We start from the raw sequence: 24,138 nt of genomic DNA on the forward strand, positions 1-24,138 counted from the left end.
AATTCTTTGCAACATCAGAAACATTTTTTTAAAGTTTTTATTTATTTATTTTGATAGAGAGAGAGAGAGAGAGCATGAGTGAGTGAGGGGCAGAGAGAGAGGCAGACAGAGAGAGTCCAAGCAGGCTCTGTGCCATCAGCACAGAGCCTGGTGTGGGCTCACAAACTGTGAGATCATGCTCCGAGCCAAAATCGAGTAGAATGCTTAACCGACTGAGCCACCCAGGCGCCCCAGAAACTTTTTTGTAATCAAACACATGCACAAATCGTATTCTCTTTCTTATAAACTTGATTGTCAGTTGATGCAAAATACCGGCATTTATCTTGTCATCTATAACGATTTAAGATTGGCCAGTTGTTGGGGTGTGAGGTATGTTGATTATAATTTAATTAGGGATCTGGAAGTTTTTAGTTGTTCACAAGACTATTAAATGCCACCAGGGCTTTTTCATATAATTTGACTGCACTTATGTATAATTTTGCAATAAAATTGCTATTAGATTTGATATGTTTGATAGCTCATTTTAGTCACTTAAAGATATTGAAAAATATAAATAATTCCAGCTTCAAATACTTTACCTTTATAGAATACCATTGAAGCTTTTTATATGTCCTGTACAAATGCTGCTTTGAACAACTGTGAGGATTTCTTTTCTGCCATTAGGATATTATGTAGCATTTCTCACACTTTGTTCAATACAGGGTATTATTTTTTAAAAAGTTGTCAGCTTTGATGAGCAACAATTATCATGTCTCATCATACTTTAAGTAGTGTTATGTAAGATAAATTTTTGGTCTTTTGTGATTCTGTTCTTCTGTTTGCTGGATTTTATTAATGTGTGACAATGCATTTGTAGAATATCAAAGATCAACTGGACAAACTCGGAGAACAGATTGCCATCATTCATGAAAAACAACCAGATGTTATTCTTGAAGCCTCTGGACCTGAAGCCATTCAGATCCGGGATACACTTACTCAGTTGAATGCAAAATGGGACAGAATTAATAGAATGTACAATGATCGTAAAGGGTATGTAGAAATTGATACTTTCTAAAAAAAACTTTTTTAATGTTTATTTATCTTAGAGAGAGACAGAGTGCAAGCAGGGGAGGGGCAGAGAGAGAGGGAGACAGAATCCAAAGCAGGCTCCAGGCTCTGAGCTGGCAGCACAGAGCCTGACGCGGGGCTCAAACCCACGAACCGTGAGATCATGACCTCAGCCAAAGTTGGCTGCTCAACCGACTGAGCCACCCAGCGCCCCTAAGTTGATACTTTTCTTAAAAAGACATATAAGTTCATGGGCGTGACAAAGGTCATATGTATACTAAGATTAATGAGAATATGTTTCACATCCATGTCATAGGCCTTGTTTAGTAAATTGTGATGAGTGTGGTTCCTTAAAGAAAGAGGAATCAGATCACATGTAGATGATGATTTGCAATATAATATCTTAATAATTAAAGGAAGCACCTTTAATTTTTAGTATCTAAATAGCATTCATTTTCTTTAAAAAACATATATAGTATAAATGAGCCTCCTTTTTTCTAGATTTTGACCAGAACTATTAATAAGTAGAAATAAAAACTGATGCTATTTTTAAAATATTTATTTATTTTTGAGAGAGAGAGAGAGAGAGACAAAGCATGAGCGGAGCTGGGGGTGGGGGGAGGGGCAGAGAGAGAGAGGGAGACACAGAATCTGAAGCAGGCTCCAGGCTCTGAGCCATCAGCACAGAGCCTGATGCGGGGCTCGAACTCATAAGCTGTGAGATCATGACCTGAGGTGAAGTCGGACGCTTAACCAATTTAGCCACCCAGGTCTTTTTTTTTTTTTTTTTTTTTTTTTTTTAAGATTTTTTAAAGTTTATTTATTTACTTTTGAGAGACAGGGAAAGAACGAGAACAAATGGGGGAGGGACAAAGAGAGAGGGAGACACAGAATGCGAAGCAGGCTCCAGGCTCTGAGCTGTCGGCAGAGTCCAATGCGGGGCTCAAACCCATGAACCATGAGGTCGTGACCTGAACCAAAGCCAGACGCTCAACTGACTGAGCCACCTGGGTGTCCCCAAACTGACACCATTAGTAGCTGCATATGTGGTGGATAGGCAAATAAAGTGTGAAACAGAACAATGTAAAGTACTGCATAAGAGGAAAGTTAACCAGAAAAATGTACTGGAAAACTGAAAAGACATTCACACAAAAACTAAGCATTGTGTTCTTCATCTTTGTTTTAGCTGGTGTATTTCAAGCAAATATACAGTCCTTGAAAAGATCACTTCTGACAGGCTTTGGGTGTAGTCCTTTGTATGGATTTTTAGAATAATCTCTGTACATTTAGAGAATATTCTTTTACATGCATCTTTATGCATACTTCTACCTAATTCGATTTATTAGATGAAGATTAATTTGTTAAAACACAATAACTTTTTAAGGCTCTAGATTGCATCAGGAAATTGGTTGTCCCATGCCATATGCCTGTCAACAGTATGTGTAAAAGGGTTCTGACTGAACCTTGTCAATATTGACAGGCTGTCGTTTTTGTTTTTGTTTTTTAGACTTTTTAAGTTTGTGTTTTTTTTTGAGAGAGAGAGAGCGAGCGAGAGAGAGAGCATGAGCATGAGCATGAGTATGTGTGGGGGGTGTAGAGGCAGAGAGAGAGAGAGGGAGACAGGAGACAGAGAATCCCAAGCAGGCTCCTTGCTGCCAATGCAGCCTGATGTGGGCTCAAACTCACAAACTGAGATTATGACCTGAACTGAAATAAAAAATCGGACGCTTAACTGACTGAACCACCTTGTTCTTTAGACTTTTGATAATTGTGTAGTGGTAGATTGCATCTTGATTTTATTTTCCTATCTTCATTTCTTTGGTTATCAATGAGATTTCAATATTCTTAGATATATTTACTGGCCCCAGTATTATTTCTTCTGTCAATTGTTAGGTCATGTTCTTTGCTTGTTTTTCTATCATGATGTTACTGTTTACTTATTAACTTGCAAAAGCTTTTATCCACGTTAAGGATATTAATCATTGATATTTTTTCATTGCTTCACTATTCACAGCTTTACCTGGGCCCTTTAATTTTCTTAATGGTGTTTTTTGACACATGGAAATTCTAATTTTATATAATCACATCTTATAAGTCTTTTTCTCTGTGATTTCATTATATTTATATGCATATAAGTTACCTTTGAATTGTAAGATTAGTTAAATATTAATGTATATTTTAAAAACAATTTTATTTTATAAAGTTTACATTGAATAACCCATCTAAATTTTATTATGGTATGTATTTTGGGTTAAGCCTCCAGATTCGTGGTTCTGTCCCCTGTCTCTTCAGTAGCAAGAGTAGAGCCCATGCATCTCTAGCTTTTAAACACTGCTCACCTTGTTTTTCTTGTGCAGTTTGGTTTAAAAAACACTAATCTACTTTATTTTGCTTTATTTTTTTAAACAAACTTTTTTTTCCAACACTTTTTGTAGAATATTTTAGCTCTTCCTTATTATTAGTGGTACTTCCTTTATCATAAATTTTAAATGTATTCCCACAGCTCATTTTTGTTTAACTTTTCTTTTTCTTAAAAGCTTATTTATTTATTTTTGAGAGAGAGAGAGAAGGAGAGTGAGAGAGCAGGGGAGGGACAGAGAGAGCGGGGGAGAGAGAGAATCCCAAGTAGACTCTGCTCTGCTGGGGTGGAGCTTGATGTGGGCCTCAAACCCACGAACAGTAAGATCATGACCTGAGTCAGAATCAAGAGTTGGACGCCTAACTGACTGAGCTACCCAGATGCCCCTTATTTAATTTTTCTAATTTTGCTTTGTTGCACTGTCAGTTTTTAGGCTGATACCATAATACTTTCATTTTTAAAGCATTATAGGGGCGCCTGGGTGGCTCAGTCAGTTAAGTGTTCGATTTTGGCTCAGGTCATGATCTCATGGTTCGTGAGTTCGAGCCCTGCGTTGGGCTCTGTGCTGACAGTTCAGAGCCTGGAGCCTGCTTTGGATTCTGTGTCTCCTTCTCTCTTTGCCCCTCCCTGCCCCTCACTCTCTCTCTCTCTCTGTCAAAAATAAACAAACATTAAAAAAAAATTAAAAAATAAAGCATTATAAAATATTTTCATCTAGTACATCCAGAAAAATAATTCCCAGTATATCCAGAAAATTTTTTTATCCAGTATGTCCAGAAAATTTTTTTCATTGAGTATATCCAGAAAATGTATTTTCTCTAATTAAAAAAAAAAAATTTTTTTTTAATGTTTTTATTTATTTTTGACACAGAGAGAGACAGAGCATGAGCAGGGGAGGGGTAGAGAGAGGGGGAGACACAGAATCCGAAGCAGGCTCCAGGCTCTGAGCTGTCAGCACAGAGCCCGACGCGGGGCTCGAACTCACAGACCGTGAGATCATGACCTGAGCTGAAGTTGGACGCTCAACCGACTGAACCACCCCGGCGCCCCATCTCTAATTTTTCTTAACTTTAAATTCATCTTTCTTTTTTCTATATATTTTTTTTCTGGTAAAATTTTAGTAATTTCAATCAGTTTCTGAAAAAAAAAAGATTAATTTGAAATGTAGTTTTTTTCTCTCAGGATTTGGGCTCTTCTCTATCTCCTCAGTAAAGTTTTGAAGGTTTGTTGATACCTTTCTCCCCAGGACTGTTATTAAGCAGTTTAGTGTTTTACTTCCTTTCTTGTTTTTCTTTTAATTATTGAAGTCTGGTTGACCTATAATATTGTATCAGTTTCAGGTGTATAACATAGTGATTTGACAATTCTGTACCTTATTTAATGCTCACCACAATAGGTATAGTCACCGTCTGGCACCATGGAACATTATTACAGTATTATTGACTATGTTCCCTATGCTGTACTTTTCATATCCATGACTTACTTATTTTATAACTGGAAGTTTATTCTTTTTAATTCCCTTCACCTATTTTGCCCATCACTACTCCTACCCCCTCCACTCCCAATAGCCACTAGTTTGTTCTCTGTATTTATGAATCTGTTTCTGTTGTTTTGTTTTTCGGATTCCACATATATGTCAAATCATGTGGTGTTTTCTTTCTCTGCCTGACCTATTTCACTTAACATAATACCCTCTGGGTCCCTTTGTGTTGTTGCAGGTGGCAAGATCCCATTTTCTTTTTAAGGCTGAGTGATATTCTATTGTACATATACCACATCTTCTTTAGTCATCTCTTGATGGTCATCTATGTTGCTACCATATCTTGGCTATTATAAATCATGCTGCAACGAACATAGGCATGCGTATGTCTTTTCAAATTAGTGTTTTCATTTCTTTCGGGTAAATATCCAGTAGTGGAATTCCTGGATCCTATAGTATTTATGTTTTTACATTTTGAGGAACCTCCGTACTCCATAGCTGCACCAATTTACATTCTCACCAATAGTGTATGAGGGTTTCCTTCTGTCCGCATTCTTTCCAACACTTGTTATATCTTGTCTTTTTGGTATTAGGCATTCTGACAGGTATGAGATGATATCTCTTGTGGTTTTGATTTGCATTTTCCTGCTAGTGATATAGAACAATATTTCATGTATCTGTTGGCCCTCTGTATGTCTTCTTTGGAACAATGTCTATGCGTGTCCTCTCCATTTAAAAACACATTTTTTTAAATGTTTATTTATTTTTTGAGAGAGACAGACAGAGACAGAACATGAGTGGGGGAAGGGCAGAGAGACAGATACAGAATCCAAAGCAGGCTCCAAACTCTAAGCTGTCAACATAGAGCCCAATGTGGGGCTCGAACCCATGGACCGTGAGGATCATGACCTGAGCTGAAGTCGGGCACTTAACTGACTCAGCCATCCAAGTACCCCAGGTCTTCTCCATTTTAATTGGATTATTTGTTGTTTTGGGTTGAGTTGTATAAGTTCTTTACATATTTTAGATAATAACCCCTTATTGGATGTATCATTTACAAATATTTTTGCCCATTCACTGGGTTGTTTTTTTTGTTTTGTTGATGGTTTTCTTTGCTATGCAAAAACCTTTTATTTTGGTATAGTTCCAGTAGGATATTTTAGCTTTTTTATTTTTTGTCTTGCCTGAGGAGACATATCAATAAATATGTTGCTAAGGCCAGTGTCTAGGAGGTTACTTCCTATGTTACTTCTGGGAGTTTTATGGATTCAGGTCTCACATTTAGGTCTTTACTATATGTTTGTTTGTACTAGTGACTTTTTTCCCCCCATAATTTTCTTACTTTTCTGGTTGTGGCCATTTTTTTCCAACTGGAGAATGATGAGGAACTCCTTTAACTTTGTTTGAGAAACTCTTTCTCTCCTTCAATTCTGAATAATAACTGTGCTGGGTAGAGTATTCTTGATTGTAGACTTTCTCCCTTTAGCATTTAGAATATATCATGCCACTGGCTTCTGGCTAGCAAAGTTTCTGTGGAAAAATCAGTTGATAGCCATATGGATTTCCCTTGTATGTAACTGTTTGCTTTTTCTTATAGCTTTTTTTTTTTAAATTTTTTTTTTCAACATTTATTTATTTTTGGGACAGAGAGAGACAGAGCATGAACAGGGGAGGGGCAGAGAGAGAGGGAGACACAGAATCGGAAACAGGCTCCCGGCTCTGAGCCATCCGCCCAGAGCCTGATGCGGGGCTCGAACTCCCGGACCGCGAGATCGTGACCTGGCTGAAGTTGGACGCTTAACCGACTGCGCCACCCAGGCGCCCCTCTTATAACTTTTAAGAGTCTCTCTTTATCATTTGTTTTTGTGGGTATATCTTGTTTGGGACTCTCTGTGTTTTCCTGGACCTGGATGTCTGTTTCCTTTCCATTGTTAGGGATGCTTTCAGCTATTATTTCTTCACATAATTTTCTGTCCCCTTCTTGCTGTCTTCTAATTTTGGGATCCCATTCATCAAGTGAATGTATTACACTTGATGATATTTCTGAGTTCCCCTAAACTAGTTTCATTATTATTGTTATTATTATTATTATTATTATTATTATTTTTATCACTTCTCAGCCTTTTGGCTAAGATCAAATGTATTATTATTATTTTTTTCTTTTTGCTGTTCAACTTGGTTGCTTCCCATTATCCAGGCTTATGCTTTTCTTGTTTGTTATTTTCGAATTTGTGTGCGGTAGCTTTCTTCTGCACTCTGTGTGCATACGTGTGTGAGTATGAACTTGATTGTCTTGACCTTTGTAGTATATTGACACATCAATTGTATATAATGATCATTTTCTCTTCTTTTTAAAAAAAGTTTCCTGTTTGCATATATGCATTTGGCTAATATGGTAGAACTTCAAGCACATTGTTGATTAGTAATGCTGATGGCAGAAGTTCTGCCATTTTTCTTGATTATAAAAATGTTACCTTTTAGAAAATAGTTTATTCATTGGAAAGTTTCAAAAGTTTAGGCATCAAACTATATTTTTTATTCTAGAAGAGTGTAATCTATCACGACTTTTATTATTTTGTTTTCTTTGTTAACTTGATTATATTTGCTAAAAGGTTACCTCTATTATTCATCCCAGCACTTGGATGCATTATGTTCTTATTTTTGGTATTTTTAAATATTTATTTAATTTTGAGGGAAAGAGTGTGTGTGCGCACGGGGGAGTGGCAGAGAGAGGGGGGACATAAGATCTGAAGTGGGCTCTGTGTTGACAACAGCAAACCTGACGCAAGGCTTGAACTCATGAACCGTGAGATCATGACCTGAGCCACAGTTGGATGCTCAGCCGACTGAGCCACCCAGGTGCCCCTCTTATTCTTAATTTTTGTTTTTCTCTTTCAACTTTGGTCATCTATCCTAAATGTTTATTTTTCTCTATCCACATTTATCCACCTTTCACAAGCACTAAGTGAGAATTTCTTTCTATTCTATTTTTTTTTTTTTGTAAACTATCAAGACAATGGCAAACATCCTGTACTTTCATGGTTTCAGTTATCAGTCATAATCACATGAGGGTGACCACCAAGTCCATTAATCTATACCAGCTCCCTGTGCCATTTGGTCTATAAAACTTTCAAACTTTTTCAGGAGTAGAATTGAGTGATTCATCACTTACATAAACAACTGGTGCTCATCACAACAAGTGCCCTCATCAATACCAATCACCTATTTAGCCCATCCCCCTGCCCAACTCCCCCCGACCCCCCCTCAACCTCAGTAGTTTGTTCTCTGTAGTTATGAGTCTATTTTATGGTTTGCCTCTGTCTCTCTTTTTTTCTTTCCCCTATGTTTATCTGTTTTGTTTCTTTAATTCCATGTATGAGTGGAATCATATGTTATTTGTCTTTCTCTGATTTATTATACTATATGTTAACTAACTAAATTTAAATAGCTTAAACAAAAATAGAGATAAAACTAATCTATGGGAAAAACTCCACAAACTTTTCAAATTTTGTTGGCCTATAGTAAAAGTGAGAGAAAAACCATGAAAATATATCATCTTACTTTGAGAACTCCCTTATGCCTACTTTACACTGGTGCATGGTATTAGTTTCATATTTTTCCAAATAAGTAATTTTACAACCATCGTAGACAAATAATGGAGCTCCCTTTTCCTGGAAGAATTTCTTCCCTTTATGTCAACCAGTTATTTCTTCCTTCTCATCTTGGATCTTTGGGTCCTTAAGTTATCTTCTCCCTTAAGAATGTCTTCTCAGGTACTCATCCTCTGTATTTCCTTTGGTGGCTTTCACTGGTATAAGGACAAAGTTCAGACCTTTCGCCTTGAATTTAGAAGGTTTTTAACAGTGTTATCCAGATGGCCTAATTTTTTTTTTTTTAATTTTTTTTTTCAACATTTTATTTTATTTTTGGGACAGAGAGAGACAGAGCATGAACGGGGGAGGGGCAGAGAGAGAGGGAGACACAGAATCGGAAACAGGCTCCAGGCTCTGAGCCATCAGCCCAGAGCCCGACGCGGGGCTCGAACTCACGGACCGCAAGATCGTGACCTGCTGAAGTCGGACGCTTAACCGACTGCGCCACCCAGGCGCCCCTGGATGGCCTAATTTTTTATACCCTATCTTTGTTGCTCAAAAAAGGTTCCTTCATTCATTTCACACAAACTAGATTAAAATTTACTTTGTTTTCTTTTCCTTCCTAGTTTCTAATTCTTACTCAGAATTCCATCTTCTACAAGGAACAGTTTTCCTTCTTAATTTTATCATTCTTTTTCTATTGTCTAAAAAGTTTTCGAAATTCAATTTTATGACTTCACCCAGCCACCTACCTCTATGTGCTTGTCTATCCATCTATCCATGCACCATCTGTTTGACCAATATTTATTGAATGTTGACTAATTCAAGGCACATGCAGCTATGTGTAAGTAGTTATAAAAGATTATAAGGCAGATGTACTAAATATATATAGTCTCTTTCCTGGGGTCCAAATGTATATAGTAGAAAACTATAGACAAGCACTTGTTAAGTAGTGCATAGTGCTGTGATGGGGACAATACAAGAGGCCTTGCTAGGCACCCTGAAGGATCTGGGAAGTCTTCCTGGAGATTGTGAAGTTACCTAGGTGAAGGAATAGAAGGAACACAACATTGTAACTGTCATAGATAAAAAGAGAGAGTGCTGTGCTGTTAAGGATATGGAAATAGTCCAGCAGAGTTACAACTCAGAGAGATGAAACCAAAAAGTCCAAAAGGGACTATATTAGAAGGACCTTGGGTATCATGTTAAGTACAGTTGACCCTTGAGCAATATGGAGGTAGGAGCACTGACCCCCCCCCCCTTCATGTAGCTGAAAATCTGTATATAACTTTTGACTCCCCCAAAACTTAACTACTGATCCTTACTGTTGGGCAGAGCCTTAATGATAACATGCTTACTGTTGACAAAAGCCTTACTGATAACATGGTCTATTAGCATGTGTTTTGTATGTTTAATGTATTATATACTGTATTTGTATAATAAAGCAAGCTAGGAAAAAGAAAATGTTATTAAAATTATAGGGAAGAGAAAAACGTTTCAGTATTTATAGGAAAAGTCCATGTGTATGTGGACCTGTGTAGTTCAGCCGTGTTGTTCAAGGGTCAGCTGTAGTTTGTATTTTACTGTGAGAACAATAGGGAGCCATTGCAGTATTTTAACAAGGGAATGACAGTTTGCTGATTGCAGAATGCATTGGTAGAGGACAAGACTGAGCGCTAGAAGACCTGTCTATGCTGGTCACAGGATGATAACTTGATTAGGATAGTAGCTATGGAAGTGGAAACTAAGGGAAAATTTGAGAATTAAATAGTTGAGTCAGTAAAATGTGGCGATTGGTGGGATGTTGGAGTAGAAGGAGGGAGGAGTAAAAAATGAGCCTCAAGTCTTTGGCTTGAGGACCTAAGGTAGGTGGTGGTACCATTAGCAGAGACAGGGTACATTGGTGGTGAGATGACTTTTGGGGGAAGTTGGCAAGGCCATTGAAATATTAGAGATTAGCAAACTCATATGTTTATAGTTCAGATCTAAACCAAGCATGCAGTAAGGCTGGAACTTCGAGTCTAATTCTCTGGAAGTTCACAGCCTTTCACAATACTGTGCTGTTTTCCATCTGAGCTGGCTGGGTTAGAGCGGAGGTGATGGCTTTGCAAGACCTTCCCGAGCATGCATCTCCCTTTCTTTTGACTTTTTCCTATTTAATCCATAGCTATGTTGCTTAGATTTATTTTGAATTTATGTTCTTTTTGCAGTGATAATGATCTTTACCAAATGTAATGTTTATATACTCCAGGTGTTCAGATCTTTGAGGAAGACTTTTTAGCAATGTTTTCTGTTCGTTATTGCAGCATCTGAAAAGTTGGAATTCTATGTTGGTTATTTAGTTTTTGTATAGTTTTGTGAAAAGTAGTGAAGATTGTCTCTGTATCTTCTCACAGTGTTTGTTTGAAGTGTTCTTATTTTTGTAGTGCCTAATAGAATGTTCCTTCCCTGTGGACACTCAACAGATATTAACTGAGTTTTCAAAATGATTTTCATGGAAAAAGAAAATATAAACTTTATTTAGGAGTTAGTGATGCCAGGGACCATTTTATTATTTTCTGAAAATAATATTAGTTTTTTATTACACGAAGTAAAAATTTTATTAATATTGTTAAAATCTTAGGGATATCATCTAAATCTCTCCTAGCACTACTATTCTAAAAAAAAGGCACAAGGAAATTTAAGATCCTAATCCAACAAAGCTTTCCTTTTTGTACTTATTTTATGTGTTCCAAATATGACAAGCAGTGGAGTGTGACTTTATCTTGCTTTTAAAGAAGCTATTTGCTTATTTATTATTTTAGAGGGTGAGCAGAGGGGGAGAGGCAGGGGGGGTGAGAAAGAAAGAGACAGAGAGAGAGAGAGAGAGAGAGAGAGAGAGAGAGAGAATGAATCTCAAGCAGATTCCATGCTCAGTGCAGAGCCCAACTGGGGACTCGATCCTGAGATCGTGACCTGAGCCAAAATCAGGAGTTGGACGCTCAACCAACTGAGCCACCCAGGTGCCCCAGAAGTTAGGTTTAAATAGGAATTTCGATAGCCCTGTGTCTCATTGACTAACCTGGGCTTTGTAGACACTTCCATTCTGTTCAAATGAAGGGGACGCTCCAGAGTAGTCATTGCCCAGAGTGTATTAGTTGGCTAGGGCTGCCATCATAAGATACCACAGACGGGGTGCCTTAAACAACAAACACATTTCTCTCAGTTCTGGAGACAGAAAGTATAAGGTCAAGGTGCCAGCCGGGTTAGCGTTTAATGAGGCCTCTCTTCCTGGCTTGCGGATGGTCAGCTTCTCACTGTGTCCTTCCATGGCCTTTCCTTTGTGCTGTTGCAAAATGAGAGAGAGAAAGAGTGAGGGAGAGAGAGAGAGAGAGGAGAGAAAGATCAATCTCTGGTGCTTATTTCTCTTCCTATTAGGACACCAGTCTTAACGGGATTAGAGCTCCGCTCTTACGACCTCATTTAACCTTAATTACCTCCTTAAGGGCCCTCTTTCTCCAAATATAGTCACGTTGTGGAACTAGAACTTCAGCATATGAATTTGGGGGGACACAAGCAGTCTATAACACAGTGATAATGGAGTGCAAGGAAATTTTGAAGTGTTTTGGCCTTTTGGGTTTTGTTCTAGCTAGGAACTGAGTGTTCTGGGAGTAAAACATCATATTTTTTTCCTAAGAGAATAGAGTGATTCGTCATATTTTACATTTCATGGTATTTAACATGTTAAGTGTTTAAAGTTGGGTAGGTTAGCATGGCTACAGCTAATCAACCTTGATTTTCCAAGCTGGAGCAGTCTGTCTTTTCAGTTGAAAAGCTGCCTAGTGTGTGTGCATGTGTGCATACATGTTAAGAGAGAGAGGGGCAGGATTGCCCTTGGTATGGTGCATGTTTCTCTAAGAGAAATCTTTAACTGTAGTCCTTTGTGAAAACTGATCTTGTGGGAGCGGTGAGCTGTGAATTCACTTGTTGTGAGGCTTTCAATTTAAATGAGATTTCAATTGCCTCTTTAGAAAAATTATTTCTAGGGGCACCTGGGTGGCTCAGTCGGTTAAGCGTCCGACTTCGGCTCAGGTCATGATCTCACAGTCTGTGGGTTCGAGCCCCGCATCTGGCTCTGTGCTGACAGCTCAGAGCCTGGAGCCTGCTTCTGATTCTGTGTCTCCCTCTCTCTCTGCCCCTCCCCTGCTCATGCTCTGTCTGTCTCTGTCACAAAAATAAATAAAAACATTAAATAAAAAAAAATTAAAAAAAAAAAAAAAGAAGAAAAATTACTTCTAGACAGTCCTGGAAAGTTTGAAAACCTATTTTGTTTCTTGTCCTCTAGTTATTTTGATAGGGCCATGGAAGAATGGAGACAGTTCCACTGTGACCTTAATGACCTCACACAGTGGCTAACAGAGGCTGAAGAGTTACTGGCTGAAACCTTTGCTCCCGATGGTGGCCTGGACTTGGAGAAAGCCAGGATGCACCAGCAGGTGAGTGCTTTCCATCCGAGGATACGGGTCTGCTCAGAAGGTGGCATATTTTTTTCAGTATGGGACATTTAAGACTGATATGGAAAGTAAGGGCAAATCATGTTAGCTTTTCAGGAGTACATAGTCAACCTGTAATTTTTGTCCCAGTTCTACTTTCCACTTTCAAAGGTCTAAGAAAAATTGGTATTTACAGTCTTTAATTAGGACTTTACAAATTCAAATAAAAGATGCTCTTTAGTGGTTAATGTAAGACACAATTTTATTTTTAAAATTTTATATTCAAAACATTTGTTAATTTTGTACGTAAGGCTTTATTAAGGACAGAAAGATATCTGCATACCTCACCTCTGTTTTCTGTGCTTAAACAGTAGACGTCTTATTTTTCTTTGTATCATTGATAATTTTCGTACAAGTAAATTATTCTTGAGCTGTGTCAGGGCCGCTGCTCATGTGAGTCGAATGCAGTCTTGGGAAATATAACACAATAGTTAAGTCAGTTCTGTTGATAACGGGTCTTTAAAAATAATAGTCAAAAGCAAGCAGAATTTCAGTTTACCATTGTTAAAATATATTCTTTTATTAAATCTTTAAAATATACTTTATGTAGAAGGCTCATGAGAAGTTAGAAAATGCTTTTTCTTTCATAAACATGTTAATGCATTTTTCTTATTTTATGGGTTATAGATAAGTGCTCGCATTTGACTTTAAAATATCCTTTTTTAATTGCTTAAAAATTTACCGACTCGTGAAGCAGTGTCTCAGTGAAATGCACATTGACATTTACTTACGTATGGTAGGACATAAGGGTATGTGGAGGTATACACACACACACACACACACACACACACACACACACACACACATTGTATTTAGAAATGCTTTCAAGCACATATTTGAAGGAAGACAAACCATCTACTTTACTCAAACATAATTCATTATTGGTGTATAGAAATGCAACAGATTTCTGATGCTTGTGCTTTCAGTGTAAACAGCTGTTGCTTATTTTATGTTATTAGGCTATCCTCTTTCAGTATATTTTGCTTGATGGCACTCATGAGAATGGGTTAGATTTAAAAATCGATTTCATTTCACGTGTTCATTGAGATGTCAGTAAAGTGCTTTAAAATGCCTTTTTCATGAACATAAAATATTCTTCCAGGACTTTGTTTTTCTTAACACTTAAACTGATGCCATAGTACCTTTGTGGATTCACTGCATAGTTCAGTTGTGGAGTTAATCTTGAGTTATACTCTGTTACAGGAACTCGAAGAGGGAATCAGCAGCCACCAGCCCAGTTTTGCAGCCCTAAACAGAACTGGGGATGGGATTGTACAGAAACTCTCCCCCACAGATGGAAGCTTCTTGAAAGACAAACTGGCAGGTTTAAACCAGCGCTGGAGTGTGATCTTCGCTGAAGTGAAGGACCGGCGGCCAAGGTGATATAGCGGTGATAACTCAAGGGCACAGGGGTAAAGATATTTTGGCAGAGCCTTTTAAGATACAGTTAGATGAGTTCAAAATTCCTCTATTATCTGATATCACGATACGAGTTGTAGTGACATTTAAGACCTCTGCTGTGATGTTCTATATATATTTTTATTTAAGAGAGAGAGAGAGAGAGAGAGCATGAGTGACGGAGAGAGACGGGGGAGAGAAAGAGAGAGAATCCTAAGCAGGCTCCATGCTCAGTGTTGAGGAACCCGATGCGGGTTTGATCCCACAATGCTGGGATTATGACCTGAGCCGAAATCAAGAGTCAGATGGTCAGCCAACTGAGCCACCCAGGCGCCCCAGTGATGTTCTATATTTTTAGAATGTTGTCTCTTACTGTATTTTTAGGCTACCTGTAAAGTCTCACATTTCTACTCAGATGTGATATGTATGAAAAATATCTTTATTCCTCTCATTTCTGACATTTTATTATGATATGGCAACTGTGTGGAAGGTACTTGAACTAGGTCAGGAATACCTTGGACTTGCAGACTGAAGATCTGGGTTCAGGGTCAGACATTTCACTCACTCACTTCCTGATGTGGACTTGGGGTCTTCCTCTGAAATCCCTCTTACTTGGTTGTTCTTAATGTCTAAGGCTGTGTTACATCCACATATGCTGGTGCTTTGTAAATAATATAGTTCCTCATTTGCATAATATAATAAATACAATGAATTACTGTCTGACTTGTGTCAGATTATGTTACAATGTCCCAGATTTTATTAGTGTGTCTTCAGATTGCAAAAATGCTTGATTACCAGTGAATATAATACTCAACATTACAAATTATTTTATATATTGCTTTAAAATTATTTGAAGTTATTTTTGAGACACTCAAGATTTAATGGATGATTTGTACTTTGCTTAATACATTTCACCCCACTGATGATCTTCTTTTTAGGTTGATGGTAGTTTTGGATTGAAAAGCCCCCAATTTTTTTTTTTTCTAATTTTAATTTTGTAGGTGATATATTAGTGATAAGCTATTGTTTTGTTATGGACCAATCTAATGTTTTATCAAGTCCAGTTTTATAGTGTAAAATAGAACATAAAATATGGAGCTATGACTATTTGGCCCATGGCTGCTTTTTATAAAATAACATCATCTATTATTTTGTGTGTTTCGGTCAGAGGCAAATAATGGTTTTTGCCTTTAGGTTGAGAGATTGCCATGTGGTAGAGACCACTTTGGCACCTGGCATACATTGTTTCATTTTACCTTCTCAACTCTCTTCTGAGAGGACTCTTAGGCTCATTGTATAGCTTTTGAAACTGAGGCTGAGAGGGGAGAGGTTAAGTAGTTTGTCTAGGTCTCACAGAAAGTTGGTGATAGCACGAATTTATGCTTTCACATACCGTGCGTGAACAAATCCCGGAAGACCACAGCTCTTTGGCCAAGTTTCCTCCTCTGTAAATAAGAGCTGTGACAACTTATCAGAGGAGTGTTATGAGGATTAAATGAGACAGTGTTTGTGAAAAGGATATGGCAAACTGTTCATAGTAAACACTCAAAATATCTGGTTTTTACAATAGTAAGTGAAATGAAAACTTATTCTCTAAGCATGTTATTGCTGAGTTTTGGCAGTAATTGATTGATTGGTTTGATCAATATCTTTTGAACCTCTAAGGAACTCAGAGATTAGGATGAAGAAAATATTCAAAAGGACAAATGATATGGTATGATTGAAAAGCATGTTGTTAAGGAGATACTGTGTTGTCACAGAGGCAGCAGTGATGGGGCATGGAATTATTTTTTTTTCATGTTTTTATTTAAATTACACTCAATTAATATACTGTGTAATATCAGTTTCAGGTGTAGAATCTAGTGATTCATCACTTACGTGCAACACCCAGTGCTCATCACAGCAAGTGCACTCCTTAATGCCCATCACCCACTTAGCCCCCCCAAACCCTCTCCACGACCCTCAGTTTGCTCCCTATAGTTAAGACTCTGTTTTTTGGGTTGTCTTTCTCTCTTTTTTCTTTTTTCCCCTATGTTCATCTGTTTTATTTCTTAAATTCCACATGAGTGAAATCATATGGTATTTGTCTTTCTCTGACTTATTCTGCTTAGCATAATACTCTTTAGCTCTATCCATGTCCTTGCAAATGGAAAGATTTCATTCTTTTTGATGGCTAAGTAATATTCCACTGTGTGTGTGTGTGTGTGTGTGTGTGTGTGTGTGTGTGTGTGTGTACGTACATATCTATATACCACATCTTCTTTACCCATTCATCAGTTGATGGACATCTGGGCTCTTTCCACAGCTTCGCTACTGTTGATAACGCAACTATAAACACTGGGGTGCATTGTACCCCTTTGAATCTGTTTTGTATCCTTTTGGGTAAATAATAGTGCAAATGCTGGATTGTAGGGTAGTTCTATTTCTGGTTTCTTTTTTTTTTTTTTAATTTTTTTTTCAACGTTTATTTATTTTTGGGACAGAGAGAGATAGAGCATGAACGGGGGAGGGGCAGAGAGAGAGGGAGACACAGAATCAGAAACAGGCTCCAGGCTCTGAGCCATCAGCCCAGAGCCTGACGCGGGGCTCGAACTCACGGACCGCGAGATTGTGACCTGGCTGAAGTCGGACGCTCAACCGATTGCGCCACCCAGGCGCCCCAATTTCTGGTTTCTTGAGGAACCTCCATACTGTTCTCCAGAGTGGCTATACCAGTTTGCATTCCCACTAAGAGTGCAAGGGGGCTCCCTTCCCCGTGCCCCCCCCCCCAACTCCTTGCCAACACCTGTTGTTTATTGTGTTGTCAAGCCATTTTGATATCTCATCATGGTTTTATTTGTATTTCCCTGGTAATGAGTGATGTTGAGCATCTTTTCATGTGTCTATTAGCTATCTGGATGTCTTCTTTGGAAAAGTGTCTATTATATCTAATACCTGTTTCTTAACTGGGTTGTTTGTTTAGTTTGATAAATTTTCTATAGATTTTGAATACTAACCCTTTATCAGATATGTCATTAGCAAATATCTTCTCCCATTCTGTAGGCTGCCTTTTAGTTTTGTTGATTGTTTCCTTCACTGTGCAGAAGCTTTTTATCTTGATGAAGTCCCAATGTTCATTTTTGCTTTTGTTTCCCTTGCCTCAGGAGACGTGTCTAGTAAGATTTTTCTGACTAGGGTCAAAGAGGTTGCTTCCTGTATTCTCCTCTTGTATTTTGGTGGTTTCCTGTCTCACATTTAGATCTTTCATCCACTTGGAATTTACTTTTGTGTATTGTGTAAGAAAGTGGTCCAGTTTCATTCTTCTGCGTCTTGGCCCCCAGTTTTCCCAACACCATTTGTTGAAGAGACTGTCTTTATTCCATTGGATATTCTTTTCTGCTTTGTCGAAGATTCGTTGACTGTGTTGTTGTGGTCCATTTCTGGGTTTTCTGTTCTGTGCCACTGATCTACATGTCTGTTTTTGTGATGCTGCCATACTGTCTTGATGACTACAGCTTTGTGATATAACTTGAAGTCTGAAATCGTGATGCCTCTAGCTTTTCTTTTCTTTTTCAGGATTGCTCTGGATTTTTGGGGTCTTTTGTGGTTCCATACAAATTTTGGGATTGGTTGTTGTAGTTCTGCAGAAAATGCTGGTGGTAGTTTGATAGGAATTGCATTAAATGTGTAGATTGCTTTGGGTGGTATAGATATTTTAACAATGTTTGCTCTTCTGATCCATGAGAATGGAATGTGTTTCCACTTCTTTGTGTCCTCTTCAGTTTCTTTCATAAGTGTTTTATAGTTTTCGAAGTACAGATCTTCTACCTCTTTGGTTAGGTTTACTCCTAGGTATCTTGTTTGTGGTGCAACCATAAATGGTGTTGAATCCTTGATTTCCCTTTCTGCTGCTTCACTATTGGTGTATAGGAATGCAACAGATTTCTGTATGTTGATTTTATATCCTGTGACTTTACTGAATTCGTGTGTCAGTTCTAGCAATTTTTTGGTGGAGTCTTTTGGGTTTTCTATATAGAGTATCGTATTGTCTGCAAATAGTGAAAGTTTGACTTCCCCCTTGCTGATTTGGATGCCTTGTATTTCCTTTTGTTGTATGATTGCGGAGGCTAAGACTTCCGGTACTATGTTAATAGTAATGGTGAGAGTGGACATCCTTGTCTTGTCCCTGAGGGTAGGGGAAAGGCTCTCAGTTTCTCCCCATTGAGGATGATATTAGCTGTGGGTTTTTTGTATATGGCTTTATGATTTTGAGATATGTTTCCTTTATCCCTACCTTGTTGAGGCTTTTTATCAAGAATCGATGTTGTACTTGGTCAAATGCTTTTTCTGTATCTATTGACAGGATCACATAGTTCTTAGAATCCTTTCTTTTATTAATGTGATGTATCATGTTGATTGATTTGTGAATATTGGAGCACCCTTGCAGCCCAGGAATAAATCCCACTTGATCATGGTGGGTGATTCTTTTAATGTACTCTTGGATTTGATTTGCTAGTATTTTGTTGAGAATTTTTGTGTCTAAGTTCATCAGTTCTCTTTTGGCCTGTAGTTCTCTTTTTCAGTGGGGTCTTTTTGGGACATGGAATTTAGGCATCAGAGGAGAAGTATCTTGAACAGAGGTTTGAAGCATTTGTAACAACTCCCCGTAAATGTATCCAAGGGAGAGGCTTCTAGGGAAAAGAAGTTGAACAGGCAAAGGGGGAAGGCATGAAATAGCATGACCAGGTGAGAGATTTGCAAAGTTACAGGACAAGGAGGATTCAGGGGACCGGGAGTGGGATTGGAAGCTGAGGTCCCATAGGGTTTTGTGTGCTGTGCTAATGAGTTTTCATGGAGAGTCCTTCTAGCTTGCAAATCATCTAGCTCCCAGGCCTTCTTAAGGCAAAAGATGTATTTGCTGGCATGGTATTAACAATGCTAGCAGAAATTCTGCTAAAGATTTTCACATGGATCTCTGTGGAATGTGGTAATTATTCCTCCTGGAACTAACAAGGTGAAGCTAATACATATTTTACTCATTTTGGGGAAGAGATAAGAATAATGAATCTCTTCTGCAACATCTTATATTTTAACTAAAGCGATATTTATTTTCATAAATTCATGTTTGACTTCATTCCAGGTTGTAACTTATCTTAAATTGGGGCCACCTTGCAATTTTAGGAGCTTGTGTGTGTACTGGTATCAGAGTCATTGAGGAATAGCACACAGTTTAATTTGTTTTTGTATTGAGTGCTTGTAGTTACATATTTGTACAGTTTGTCAACTTATGCTGTTATTCCTTAATGAGCAATTGTTATCGGTTTAAACATAAATCTATAACTTGTTTTTACTCTTAGTGATAACATTTAAAGGGTAGATTATATTTAGCTAGTTTGAGGATGAAAATTTTGTGACTCAAATATGTTATTGAAATTGCTTGATGTTAGTTTCCTTCATAGAAAATATATCCTTCATAGATATATTTTCAAAATACTGAGTCATGATTATGAAACATTGGAAATATAAATTCCAACTCTCTCTCTCTCTCTCTCTCTCTCTCTCTCTCTCTTTTTTTTAGTTTTAGCTAGCCAGCATATAGTGCAACATTGGTTTCAGGAGTAGAATTCGGTGATTCATCACTTATATACAACACCCAGTGCTCATCTTGACAAGTGCCCTCTTTAATTCCCATCACGCATCTAGACCATCTCCTACCCACCTCCCTCTGTTAACCCTCAGTTTGTTCTCCATTGTTAAGTCCCTTGCAGTTTGTTTTTTTCTGCTCCTCTCCCCGCCCCCCCCCATATTTTCATCTATCTTTTTTCTTAAATTCTACAAGTGAGATCATATCATATTTGTTTTTTTCTAATTGACTTATTTTGCTTAGTGTAATACATTCTAGCTCCATCTGTGTTGTTGCAAATGGCAAGATTTCATTCTTTTTGATGGCTGAATAATATTTCAGTGTGTGTGTGTGTATGTATGTGTATGTATATACATGAATGTGTTTCCATGTACATGTACATGCATGTATACACACACACACGACATCATCTTTATCCATTCATCAGTTGGTGGACATCTGGGCTTTTTCCACAGCTTTGCTATTGTTGATAATGCTGCTATAAACATCAGGGTACATGTACCCTTTGAATTTGTATTTTTGTATCCTTTGGGTAAATACCTAATATGCAAATGCTGAATTGTATTGGTAGATCTGTTTTTAGTTTTTTGAAGAACCTCCATACTGTTCTTCAGAGTGCACCAGTTTGCATTTCCACCAACAGTGCAGGAGGGCTCCCCTTTTTCCACATCTTTGCCAACACCTGTTTATTGTATTGTTAATTTTAGCCATTCTTCCAGGGGTGGTGTGGTATCTCATTGTGGTTTTGATTTGTATTTCCCTGATGATGAGTGATGTTGAGCATCTTTTTATGTGTCTGTTAGCCATCTGGATGTTTTCTTTGGAAAAGTGTCTATTCATGTCTTCTGCCCATTTCTTAACTGGATTATTTGCTTTTTGGGTGTTTAGTTTGATAAGTTTTTTGTAGATTTTTAATACTAACCCTTTATCAGATATGTTGTTAGCAAATATCTTCTCCCACTCTGTAGGCTGCCTTTTAATTTTGTTCATTGTTTCCTTCTCTGTGCAGAAGCTTTTTATCTTGATGAAGTCCCAATGTTCATTTTTGCTTTTGTTTCCCTTGCCTCTGGTGACATGTCTGATAAGAAGTTTCTCTGGCCGAGATCAAAGAGATTGCTGCCTATTTTCTCCTGTAGGATTTTGTAGTTTTCTATCTTACATTTAGACCTTTCATCCATTTTGAATTTATTTTTGCATATCATATAAGAAGGTGGTCCAGTTTCATTCTTCTGCATCTCGCCCTCCAGTTTTCCCAACACCATTTGTTGAAGAGACTGTCTTTATTCTTTTCTACTTTGTTGAAGATTATCTGGCCATATAGTTGTGGGTCCATTTCTGGGTTTTCTGTTCTGTGCCACTGATCTACGTGTCTGTTTTTGTGCTGGTGCCATACTGTCTTGATGACTACAGCTTTGTGATGTAACTTGAAGTCTGGAATCATGATGCCTGTAGTTTTGCTTTTCTTTTTCAGGATTGCTTTGGCTATTCAGGGTCTTTTGTGGTTCCGTACAAATTTTGGGATTGTTTGTTGTAGTTCTGCAGAAAATGCTGGTGGTATTTTGATAGGAATTGCATTAAATGTGTAGATTGCTTTGGGTGGTATAGACATTTTAACACTGTTTTTTTCTTCCAATCCATGAGCATGGAATGTGTTTCCATTTCTTTGTGTCCTCTTTGGTTTCTTTCATGTTTTATAGTTTTCAAGTACAGATCTTCTACCTCTTTGGTTAGGTTTACTCCTAGATATCTTAGTTTTTGGTGCCACTGTAAATGGAATCAATTCCTTGATTTCTTTTTCTATTGCTTTGTTATTGGTGTATAGGGATGCAACAGATTTCTGCATGTTGATTTTATATCCTGTGACTTTGCTGAATACATCATGTATGAATTCTAGCAATTTTTTGATGGAGTCGTTTGGGCTTCCTATATAGAATATCATGTTGTCTGCAAATAGTGAAAGCTTGACTTCCCCCTTGCTGATTTGGATGCTGTGGTCTAATCGCTGAGGCTGAGACTTCCAGCATTATGTTAAATAGTAATGTGAGAGAGGACATCCTTGTCTTGTCCCTGAGGGTAGGGGAAAGGCTCTCAGTTTTTTGCCATTGAGGATGATATTAGCTATGGGTCTTTCAAATATGGCCTTTATTTATTTATTTATTTATTTATTTATTTTTAATTTATTTTTTCTTTTTTTTTCAACGTTTATTTATTTTTGGGACAGAGAGAGACAGAGCATGAACGGGGGAGGGGCAGAGAGAGAGGGAGACACACAATCGGAAACAGGCTCCAGGCTCTGAGCCATCAGCCCAGAGCCTGACGCGGGGCTCGAACTCACGGACCACGAGATCGTGACCTGGCTGAAGTCGGACGCTTAACCGACTGCGCCACCCAGGTGCCCCACAAATATGGCCTTTATGATATTGAGGTGTGTTCCCTGTATCTGGACTTTGTTGAGGCTTTCTATCAAGAATGGATGTTGTACTTTGTCAAATGCTTTTTCTGCATCTATTGACCGGATCTATGGTTCTTATCATTTCTTTTATTAGTGTGATATATCATGTTCATTGATTGGGAATATTGGCCTACCCTTGCAGCCCAGGAATAAATCACACTTGATCCTGGTGAATAATAATCTTTTAATGTTGTTGAATTCGTTTTGCTAGTGTTTTGTTGAGAATTTTTCCATCCATCTTCATCGGGGGTATCGGCCTGTAATTCTCCTTATTAGTGGGGTCTTTGTCTGGTTTTGGAATCATGGTAAAGCTGGCTTCATAGAATGAGCTTGGAAGTTTTCCTTTCATTTTTTAATCTTTTGGAACAGTTTGGGAATAGGTATTAACTCTTCTTTAAATGTCTGGCAGAATTTCTCTGGGAAGCCATCTGGCCCGGGACTCTTGTTTGTTGGGAGGTTTTTGATTACTGATTCAATTTCTTGCTGGCTGTGGGTCTGTTGAAATTTTTTATTTCTTCCTATTTCAGTTTTGGTTGTTTGTGGGTTTCTAGGAATCTGTCTTTTTCTTCCAGATTGCCCAGATTGTTGGCATATAATCTTTCATACTATTCGTTGATAATTGTTTGTATTTCCGTGGTGTTGGTTGTGATCTCTCCTCTTTCATTTGTAATTTTATCTCTTTGGGTCCTTTCTCTTTTCTTTTTGAGAAATCTGGCAAGGAGTTGATCAATTTTTGTTAATTCTTTCACAGAACCAGTTCTTAGTTTTGTTGATCTGTTCTCCTGTTTTGTTTTTATTGTTGTTGTTTCTATATCATTTAGTTTTGCTCTAATCTTTATTATTTCTCTTCTTCTGCTGGCTTTAGGCTTTCTTTGCTGTTCCTTTTCTAGCTCCATTATGTGTAAGGTTAGGTCATGTATTTGCAACCTTTCTTGCTTCTTGAGATAGGCCTGAATTGCAATATATTTCCCTCTTAGGACTGCCTTTCCTGCATCCTAAAGGTTTTGGACTGTCATGTTTTCATTTTCATTTCTTCCATGTATTGTTTTATTCTTTAATATTCTGGTTAACCCGTTCATTCTTTAGTGGGATGTTCTTTAACCTCCATGCCTTTGAGGACTTCCAAATTTTTCTTGTGGTTGAATTCAAGTTTCATAGCATTGTGATCTGAAAATATGCATGGTATGATCTCAGTCTTTTTGTACCTGTTGAGAGCTGATTTGTGACCCAGTATGTGATCTGTTCTGGAGAATGTTCCATGTGTACTCGAAAAGAATGTGTATTCTGCGGCTTTCTAAGTCTTTTCTTTTAATACAAGGTTTATAATAGTAGTTGAGTGTTTATAAAGCTGTTATTTAAGTTAATTACTCTTTGATAAAGAGGGTAAATTACCTGTCTTGGTATTGTCAGTCTTTAACAATTAATACTATTGTTTGATTTATTTATTTTAATTTCGAAGCAGTGTTCTTTCCTGATGGATACTTAAAAATGAAAACTTGTGATTATGTAGTGATTATCATTAGATTTTAAACATTAAAAGACTCTTTCAAATATTACCGACTCTGTTAAATATGCAAGTACTTATTTAGCATTGGATTATATTTGTATAGTGTATCATATGTTAGTTTTTTTTGTGATTAAAAAGAAAAAGTCA

General features: G+C 37.6%; 1 protein-coding gene across 6 annotated transcripts in view; it reads left to right on the forward strand.

The window, feature by feature from the left end:
• Nucleotides 1–24,138, forward strand: part of UTRN (utrophin) — a 478,053-nt gene that overhangs the window by 179,241 nt on the left and 274,674 nt on the right. For all 6 annotated transcript variants that reach the window (XM_043592533.1, XM_043592535.1, XM_043592534.1 and 3 more), the window contains exons 40-42: nucleotides 857–1,029; nucleotides 12,804–12,954; nucleotides 14,215–14,390. In XM_043592533.1, the coding sequence (XP_043448468.1) occupies nucleotides 857–1,029; nucleotides 12,804–12,954; nucleotides 14,215–14,390 (500 nt within the window). The remainder of the gene's footprint in view (nucleotides 1–856; nucleotides 1,030–12,803; nucleotides 12,955–14,214; nucleotides 14,391–24,138) is intronic.

The sequence above is a fragment of the Prionailurus bengalensis genome, chromosome B2, assembly GCF_016509475.1.
Source record: "Prionailurus bengalensis isolate Pbe53 chromosome B2, Fcat_Pben_1.1_paternal_pri, whole genome shotgun sequence".
NCBI classification, from domain to species: domain Eukaryota; kingdom Metazoa; phylum Chordata; class Mammalia; order Carnivora; family Felidae; genus Prionailurus; species Prionailurus bengalensis.